General features: G+C 47.2%; 1 protein-coding gene across 1 annotated transcript in view; it reads left to right on the top strand.

The window, feature by feature from the left end:
* The first annotated feature begins 347 nt into the window (after positions 1-347).
* The window catches only part of GPC4 (glypican 4), a 146,566-nt gene continuing 137,337 nt past the window's right edge, over positions 348-9,576 (top strand). The window contains exon 1 of the mRNA XM_019661259.1: positions 348-1,068. Within this exon, the coding sequence (XP_019516804.1) occupies positions 909-1,068 (160 nt within the window). The 5' untranslated portion in view covers positions 348-908. The remainder of the gene's footprint in view (positions 1,069-9,576) is intronic.

The following is a 9,576-nucleotide window of genomic DNA, read 5'->3' as shown; positions in this document are numbered from 1 at the left end:
CGCACAGAAATCCTAGGACTCAGACGTGGGTTTCGGGATAAGTCCCCAGCTGCTTGGTCCCCCAGGACTTGGGCCGTATACCCCGGAGAAATCAGCCTTTCCTCTATGGATGGGGGGGGCGGCGGGCAGGCTCCCCGCCTTCCCGGAGGAGGGGAGGAGGGAGGAGCCCGGCGGGGCGTGTCTCGTGAGGGAGCGCCCGCGCGCCCGGTGCGGCCCCCTAGGAAGTGGATTTAGTTGCTCCGGATCCAACCCCGCTTCCAGGTTTTCTCCTGTCCCGGCCCTGCGAGCTCCCGCCCGTCTCCGGCCCCCCCCCGCCCCCTCCCCGTGTGCCGCCCGCTGGGCCAAGTTTGCCGAGCGTCGCCGTGCACGCCGGCCAGTCAATCAGCGGCGGAGGTGAGGAGGGCGCAGCCGCGCGGCCGAGGGCAGAGTGAGCGAGTCGAGAGGAGCCAGGAGAGCGGAGCAGTGCCGGGCAGCCAGATCCGCGCGCAGTGAGCGCCAGCCGCCGCCGCCCACACCCTCTGCTGCCCCCGCGGCGCCTGCCACCTTCCCCTCCTTTTCCGCGCCCCTGTCCCACCGGTCGGCCAGATCGCCCCGTTCGCTGCCCTCGCGGAGCCTCGAGGTCACCGGTCAGCGCCTCCGCTCCCTTGGGCCGCGCACCGCCTCTACGCCCTCCTCCTCCTCCTCCCCCGGCCGGGCGCCTGGCACTGGGGACCGTTCCCTGACGCGCGAGGCCCAGCTCCACTTTTCTTCGCCTTGCGTTTCCTCCTCCTGCCGCTCTCCTCCTCCAACTCCTACTTCGACTCCCTCGCCCCGTCGCTCCACTTGCGAGCCCCCGACTCCGCTCCCCTCGGCCCGCGCCCCTTTCCGTCGCATCCCGAAGGTGGGAGTGCATCTGTCTGGCCCGCACCATGGCACGGCTCGGCTTGCTCGCGCTTCTCTGCACTCTGGCCGTGCTCAGCGCCGCGCTGCTGGCTGCAGAGCTCAAGTCGAAAAGTTGCTCGGAAGTGCGACGTCTCTACGTGTCCAAAGGCTTCAACAAGAACGATGCCCCCACGCATGAGATCAACGGTAGGTGGGAGACCCCGGGGGCGAGCGCGGAGACGGGCACCACGGCGCAGGGGCCGCGGAAGCCCCCTCGCCCTGCCACCCCCCCGCGCCGGATGCAGGTAGCCCAGAGGGAGAGCGCGAGAGCGAGCCCCGGCGTAGAAGGTTCCCGCGGAGGCGGCGGCCCTCGGGGCGTTGCGAGTGGTGGGGCGCCGCCGAATTCCCCGGTGCCACTCCCGCGTTCTGCCCCCACCCCGCAGCCTTCCTGGTCCCAGGAAGCGCCAAAGGACTCTGGCCCCCAGAGTGCGTGTCACCGGCTCCCTCGCCTTTTCCGGGTTGAACTTTTTCCTGGGCTCCCCGCTTTGTTGTGTGGATGACGAGAGGCCGGGTGGGGGTGGAGGTTGCCAGTGGGGTGGGGTGGGGTGGGGTGCGAGAACCTTCTGGAGGTTGCCAGATTGGGGGGGGCGCAAAACGTGGAACCTGAATTGATGTTTCATTGATATTCTCTAAAAACCCTCTCCCCGCCTCTCTCCCCACCGCTGACACGGAGTAGGAGTTTTAGTAGCTACAGTGGTTATAGAAGTAGCGTTTAAAAGGGAAACGTCTCTCCACCCTTTCAAACCCTGACTTTTGGGGAAGTCTCCTGTTTTCCGGAAGGTGTTGAACGGGAATGGTATTTTCCCCCTTTTCTTTTTTCTCACCTCATTTTAAGGGTTAATTGCACATTGAATTACAAACCTTTGAAAGGACTGATTACAGGAAATCTGAATCTCGGCTTGGGGATGGTTATGCAAATGAAGACGGTTTAGCCTGTGAAAAAGTTCGCCGGATTTCGCCGCTGGGGGGTTGCGTGGGGGGTATTTGTGAAAGTCCTTCTTGGAATGCTGGTGAGGCAACTTTCGCGCCCGTGCCCTTCACCCCTCTTCGCGAGGCCGGCGGCGGTGGCCCGGCCCGTCCCCTCCGGGTAGCACTCTCATTCGCAGAGGCCAACTGTTGCGCGCAGCCTGGCGGGCCGCGCTGGTGCCATCCGCGGCGCAGGTAGCCCGTTCGCCCGGAGGGTTCAGAAAGAAACACGCACGAATCTAGCTGGCTGGTGGCCAGCGTAACCTAACGGAGAAGTGAGCGATTCTAGCCCGGGGGCCAAGCCTCCATTCCAAACCTTTCATGGAAGTGAGCAGAGCGCGCCTTTGCCTTGCGGTGTTGGTCACCAGGCTGGGGCGGGCAGGGGGCCGGCAGCCAGCAAAGGAAATACTGTAATTTCAACCAGGCGCTTCCAAAGGCTTAGGAAGACTTGGGGTCATTTTTTTGGAAGGGCTATTAATAACCTTGGAGATTAAGTGCAGTCATCAATTACACATAAATTACAAAGGTAATTGAGGGAGGTTTCTGGGCACTTTTAGAGTATAACCGGCATCTGACTAGAAATAGAACTCAAGAAATTGTTGGAGCAGCCTAGGAACCCACTGCACCTTGGCAGTTACCAAATAACTCGCACACTACTGATTAGAGACTGTTTGCCCTTGAGCTGCCTGTCTTTTGGGGAGCTCAAGTATGTCCTCACAGCGGTATTATTTTATTGGTTGGAGAGCCCTGAAAAGCCCTCTTTCTCCCCCCACCCCGCCCCACCAGAAAAAGTGAAGTGAACCAGCCGCCACTGCAGCTTGGGGGCTCCGCAGGTCAGACCTGGGGTCTTTGTGCCCTGCACGGTTTGGGCCTGGGCCCAGCGGAGATGATTGGCGTGAAGGTTACACTTGTCATTCCCACATTTTGAAGGGATAGATGCAGCGATGCACTTAATGGGAATGTGACAAGTTTTCATCTTCTGTTCATGCAAACAATATGTGCCTTTGAGATGGACTGGAGGCATTCAGGGAGTGGGTTGTGAAATGGCCCTCCCCACTTTCTCCAACCTTGCTCTGCGCCGTCTCGCAGAGGCAGGGCATCTTTCCCAGCCAGCATCTCAGGAAAAAGGAAATTGGAAGGGTGCTCAAGGGCTGTGCTAGGTGTTCCCTTTGATTGTCACGATTCCCAGAAAACACCTGAGGAATATTTTTTGCGTGAATGTCTATCTGGACATTTTACCCCCAAAGATGGGAGAGTTATTAGTGACCAGCAGCAGGAAATGGAAGCTAATGTGCTCACACCCAAAACATTTTATTCTTTTTGTCTTGTCCTTCATCTCCCTCCCAGGGCTGCTGCTTTTATTTCCCCTTTTGAATGACCTCCTGGACTGCATTCTCCTGAGGAACAAAGGAAGTGCCTTTTTAGCTGGAATCCTTGGAAGACCACCAAGGACTTTAGCTCATGCCTTGCAATTTCGCACCACTTTCAACAATAACAAAAATGCATGACTGAATGGCTCAAAAATGTGGAGTGTTAGAGGCATTCATTTGAGTCTAGGACACTGTCACAACACAGACAGACCCAAGTAAATACCTTTAGACGGCCAGTATAGAAACAGGGGTAATCTTTACCATCAGCATGGCCCCTCCAGATACATACATTATTAGCCTTGTCTTCTCTGTGCTACACTCAGATAATTCTGGTCATTTTGGAGAGCATAGTTAATATAGTCACGTGTATTCAGCTTGTGTCTGAATGAATCAATTGCCAGGCGTTTTCCCTAGTGGGGTATGTGTGTGTGTGTACACGTGTGTGTGTGTACGTACATACGTACGTACATGTGTTTTTAATGCAAACAGTCCAGAATTGTTTTCTAGGCCAAAGGGTCACAACGTCTGGGTGCCTAGCCCCAGACTTGTCCCAAGTTTAAGGTTTTATTCCAGAGGGCTTTGCACTTGCCTCCTAGAGGTTTGAACAGAGTTTAAGAATACTCCCATATTCTTCAGGACTCTTAGTCTTTTTAGATCATAATTAAGATAATTTGGCGTGCTCTTAAGGGTTTCCAGGAGTACATCATGCTGACAGGGTTTCCAGCTGAGGTCCTGCATTGACCCCCTGTGCTTATCAAATAATGAGTAGCCCAGATGCCGTGATCACAAGGGATCTTTAACAAAGGATAGCTTTTGTTCAGCTTTCAATGGGCATACCATTTTGGAGCACCTACTATGTACAACATTCTGTACTCGGCATCATGGAGGCATCCAGAGGGCAGGAGGGGCCTCTGCCACCAGGACCTTTCCAGGTAGTGGAGTGCTAAGCTGTGTACACACAGGATTGCAATACAACATGGTATGTGATAAGTACCATGTGAGCAGTACAGATGAGGAGAAAGGAATACCTAGGAAGTTCTAATGGAGAAGGGATTTGAGACTAAAGCATTAGCTAGGTAATGCTAGTTCACTAATAAAAAAATAATACGAAAATTTAAAATTCATCATTTTCATTGTGCCTTCCTCCATAAAGACAGGATAAAGGATATACAACAATTGGCATTTTATTGGTAATCTAACCTTTGCTGAAATTGTCTTTAAGAGTGAGGCAGTTGGTTAGAAATGTTCTGAAGCTTTTCAAAGACCCCTTCTATAGTGACATTGAATAACACCAAGGAGAACTTTTTAGTTGTGATTTTGGAGTTCTTGTTTCCTGTTTCCATTTATGGTCATGAGCAATGCACCTGTGAATGTGTGCTAGCGTGTGCACACACATTGATATATACCCACAAAGGATTCTGGGAATTACGTAAGCTATGTTAGGATTACATGGGGGAAAAGTGTAGGGGAGGGAGAGGTAAGAATACTTTCTGATACTGAGTTGATTATTGCATGTAAGACATAGCATATGTGTTCAAGGTTTGTATTCCCTCTTTCCCACTTTAAGTAGAGGGTTGGATTTTGCAGTGAACTTGTGATTTTCTCTTCTGTTGGGATCATCAGTTTGGCTTGCTGTGTTTCACTTGAGAAGAGGGTCTAACTGAACCACAGAGCCTGTCAGTATAGAAATTGTCCCAGGTAGTACAGGAACTACCTCCCGGACATGCTCCTAAAAGAACTTAGTAAAAGTTCTGGCTTATGCATCTCAATCTCTAGAGCATACAAATATAAAATGTTTGATTCATTCAGCATTATTACTATTTTTATTCGACTCACGTTGGGTTGTATGCAGTTTCAGGATTAGCTAGAGACTAGACTGAGAAATGAAAAAGGAAGTTTGTGTTCTTTACGAGGGTAAACAACATGAGTGTTAACCTAAATCAGTTGGAAGTGAGTCTCTGGCTCCCCAATAACGTTAACTGTTGTACTACTGAGGTTGTTTCGGTATATATTCACAAAAATGCATTCTGACCTCAAGAAAAGAGCTAGGAGCTAGTGAGTGCTTTGTCTTGGCCTGGTCCTACCCTCAGAGCTTTATATAATTGTCTCATTTAAAATCCACAACAACCATATGAAGTCAGAATTATTATCTTCAGCATCCCCATTTTATAGGCAAAGAAACTGAGATCCAAAGGGATTTAGAAATATATTCAGTCTCACAGCTAGTGAATGGTAGAAGTGGGATTTAAACCCAGGTCTTATCTGACCCTGCATATAGTCTATGCTATGTTGTACAGATAGTTAGACAAGAAAGTACCTCCCCAACTCCCATGAGGGCTGGCTTTAGAAGTATAAGCTGTGAGAGTGCCAGAGGATCCAATCATGTCCTTTGGAGGCAAAGTGTTATATGTTATACCCAGACATAGACAATTTAGTGTTAACAGTAGAAGCAATATAAATTGTAATTCCTGGGCCATGTGGAGCCAGTGATGGTTTCTGAGTAGGTAAATGTCATTAGTCAGGCTGTTTTGGGAAGATAGTTAGTGGCACTGCTAGTTAAGTGTTGCTCGGGCAAGAGGAGAATAGAGGCAGGGAGAGCTGTTAGGAAGCTGTTTTAAATACTTATTAACTGGTCTACCTGCCACTTGTCTGCTTACCCTCCCGTTCCATCCTGAATGTTGCCAGCTTCATTTCCTTACACCAGCGTTCTGAATGGAGTCATTCCTCTGCTTTGAGCTTTAGTAGCTCCAAGTATCTCAAATGATACTTTCATTGAGTTGAGTCACTTCTGAACTCCCCAATGTTATGTACAGTCTTTCTCCTAATCCTCTGCTTGAATCAAATCCATGGTCTTTGCACATAACTGTATTGTATTATAGTTAATTGTGTGTGCAGTTACATGTGTGTCTTCTCTCCTTAACTGTAAGCAAGCTGAAGACAGAGATGGCAGCTCTTGGTGTTTTGTGTGCCCAACAGTACCAAGTGTGATAGTTCAACAAGTGGGGGGATGACATAGACAATTCTGTCGCATTCTCTGCCAGGACACCAGTGCTATGATGGGATTATACTGCCTTGATGATAGATTGTCTTCCCATGGTGTCTTACTCTCCTGGGAATCATTTGGATCTAAACTTCTGAAGTGAAATAAATTTAGAGTAAACCTCCATGATATGTTGGTATAACACGGAGAATGTTTTTTATTCTTTGGGGGGAGGACTTGTCTTTACCACTGCATTAATAACCTAGTGCTATAGCAATTTTTCAGAAAGATTCAGAATTCTATTTTTCTTTCCTTTTTTGAGTTATACTTTAAGGAACAAACAGTTGAGACTTGTGATTAGGCAATTTAGAGCAAATTTAGAAGAGTAATTTAACACATTCGATTCAAGATACAGAGCTGTTCAGTGCATTATCAGTTATCTTTTAAAAAATAAAATCTTGAGTTTATTGTCTTTACCAAACAGAGGAACACAAGCTTATGGATATCAGAATATTTTTTATAAGCAGACACACTAAATATGAACAGGTAAGAACTAGCGTTTTCAGTTCCACTTGGTTAAACATCTGTTGCTTACTATAGAGAACATGAAAGTGCAGAAAATTCATGGAGCGATTCCATCCTGGAGGTAATTTGAAATATTATATTTAAGTTCTGATGCATTTAATTCAGCAATCTGGTGGGAGAGAAAAATCAAAGAGATCCATCAGCCAGGTATTCAACTTTTGAAAAAGAAACTCTAGCAAATGTTAGAAATTAGGAAAAAAATTGAATGGAAGAGTTAAAAAAGTCAATAACCTCCAGGAAGCCTGGAAACTATGTAAAAACATCTTATTGGAAGCCCAGATAAATGTGTGCCAGACATCAAAAAGACCAGCTGCTTGGGGGAAGAAAAAAAGAACCCGGCATGACTAACTGGCAGAGTGAAAGAGGCTGCTTCAGGGAAAAAGGCATCTTTCACAAAATGGAGAGTTTAAGCCAAGAGGAGAGGGAAGTCCACAAAGTATGGCAGGGCAGGTACAAACTAGACATTAAGGGAGCCAAAAGAGAATTGGAGGTGATGTGATAGAAATTAAGTGGGCCGAAAGAGAATTGGAGGTGAACATGGCAAGGGATTTGAAAGTAGGCTCATGTGATGATAATGGTGAAAAGGGTGGACTAAGTGAGTCCAACCTATCAGAGGAAAAGCAATAGAGGTTTTTTTTTTTTAAAGGGGAAACCATGTCTGATTAACCTCCCAGAGTTCTTTGAGAGAAAAGAAGTGGATGCTAGAGGGAAACAGGCATATATTGTTTAGGTTTTCAAGAATTACGCAATGGGATTCCAAGGCAAAGAATATTCAGAAAATGCATTTACTTTGGCATAGGTGGGGATGTTGGTTTTTAGAGGAGAGAAAATAATAGGAGAAATGGTCACTGTCCTAGATGGAGTACTTTACATGGAGAGGACATGTTTTCTTGGACAGAGAAGTTCTAGCCTAGCTCTGTGACAAATTAGTTGTCTGATACCATTGGTGAGCTTCTTTCTCCTTTGTCTGAAAAGTGGGAGTGGGGTGTTAGAGTGCTGGATTAGGTCAGGGATTCTCAACCCTGGCTACACATTAGAACCACCTGGAGAGCTTTCAAAATCCAGTGCCTGGGCACCACCCCATGCATTCTGGCAGTGGGACTAGGTCATGGTAACTTTTTCAAAACTCCCCAAGTGGTTCTGATGAGCAGCCATGGTTCAGACCCACTGTCCTGGAGGATCTCTGAGGTCCCTTCCATCTCTGAGATTCTGTGATTCTAAATTTTCCAGTGAAATTCATCACAAAGTGTTGTCTCAGAGAGCTTTAATTTAGAATCAGTGCATGCTTGTGTTAATTTTGGCTAACTTGAGTTTAAGAGGAAGCCTGGTTAAACTTGGAAAAAAAATTTTTTTAAATCAACGTTCAGTCTATGCCATAACTAGTGATGCTTTGCTGAGGGTAGAGAAATAAGACAAGGGCATTGCGAGTGCTATGGAGAGAATTAGAAAGTAATGCAGTCTTGTCATTTATTGATTAGGTGTCAGTGTGCTAGGTGATATTTCTTCCCTTTCTCTTTATTGGTAAAATAAAAACAATCTCTTTATCCCTTACTTTAATGTCCTCTTTGCCATGTGTTTATTCTCTTTAAGTATCTTATCAAGAAATAGAAGTACGGTAAATCCCTAGGCTTCTGGCCGGCCCTGCCATCCAGAACACAGCTGGGAATGTGGAAGTGAGCAGGGAAGCAAAATGATGGAAACAGCTGTCATAGAGCCCATGCATTCTGTCTACTCGGAGAAAAGACCTTCAGAAATGTATCATCTGCAATCATTGATTGAATAGCTCTTGTATCAATAGCAGAATTCTAGGTGCTGGGGATTCAAAGAGGGTTTAAAACAGGAACCAAGATTTTGAGGCACTTACATTCAAATGAGGTAGATAGGGTTTAGTATATGTGCTGCTGAAGCCAGCACAAGTAGATAGGGTTTAATTGTGAGACGATAAAATGCTTAGATTATCGGGCTTCCCAGTCCGAGGCTGATTATAAGTAACAAACAGTGCTGGTTGGGGAGTGGAAGGGTAACAGGTAGGGATAGATTTAGAGGAGGGCCAGGTGACATCTGGGAGAAGTGAGCGATGCCAGTGTGGAAAAGGATGGGGAGGCCAGAAGCTGAACAGTAGACTCAGAACCTGATGATCTTGGCAGTTTGGAGACATTTTAGGATGGGTGAATGCTCAGAGGCACCTCTGTGATCCTTGAGCTCAGTAGTACATTTCAGGGAAGTATTAAAGAACTGTGTTTGGGGCGGCCGGTTAGCTCAGTTGGTTGGAGCGCAGTGCTCATAACACCAAGGTTGCCGGTTCGATCCCCACATGGGCCACTGAGCTGCACCCTCCACAACTAGATTGAAACAACTACTTTACTTGGAGCTGATGGGTCCTGGAAAAACACACTGTTCCCCAATAAAAAAGAATTAAAAAAATGTGTTTGGCATACTCTGATTTCAAAGTTCAGAAAGTTTTACTTTGGAAAGAGTGGATATACTCAAAATAAAAAAAAATTCACTTGAAGGAGAGGAAAGTACAGTTAAACTTACACATTTACCTATTTACCTGTTTAGAGCACCTATAATAGTTCCCCAACAGTGCTGGATCAATAAGGAATCAATTCTATGTGCCGCTCTGTCCTTTTCTTTTAAAAAAGTAGGTTAAAGCTGTGAAGAAAAGGGAACCCTGGTGCACTGTTGGTGGGACTGCAGATTGGTGCAGCCATTATGGAAATCAGTATGGAGGTATCTCAAAAAACTGGAAAT

The sequence above is a fragment of the Hipposideros armiger genome, unplaced genomic scaffold (genome assembly GCF_001890085.2).
Source record: "Hipposideros armiger isolate ML-2016 unplaced genomic scaffold, ASM189008v1 scaffold_341, whole genome shotgun sequence".
In the NCBI taxonomy this organism is placed as follows: Eukaryota; Metazoa; Chordata; class Mammalia; order Chiroptera; family Hipposideridae; genus Hipposideros; species Hipposideros armiger.
This window is presented reverse-complemented; position numbering and strand designations above follow the sequence as displayed.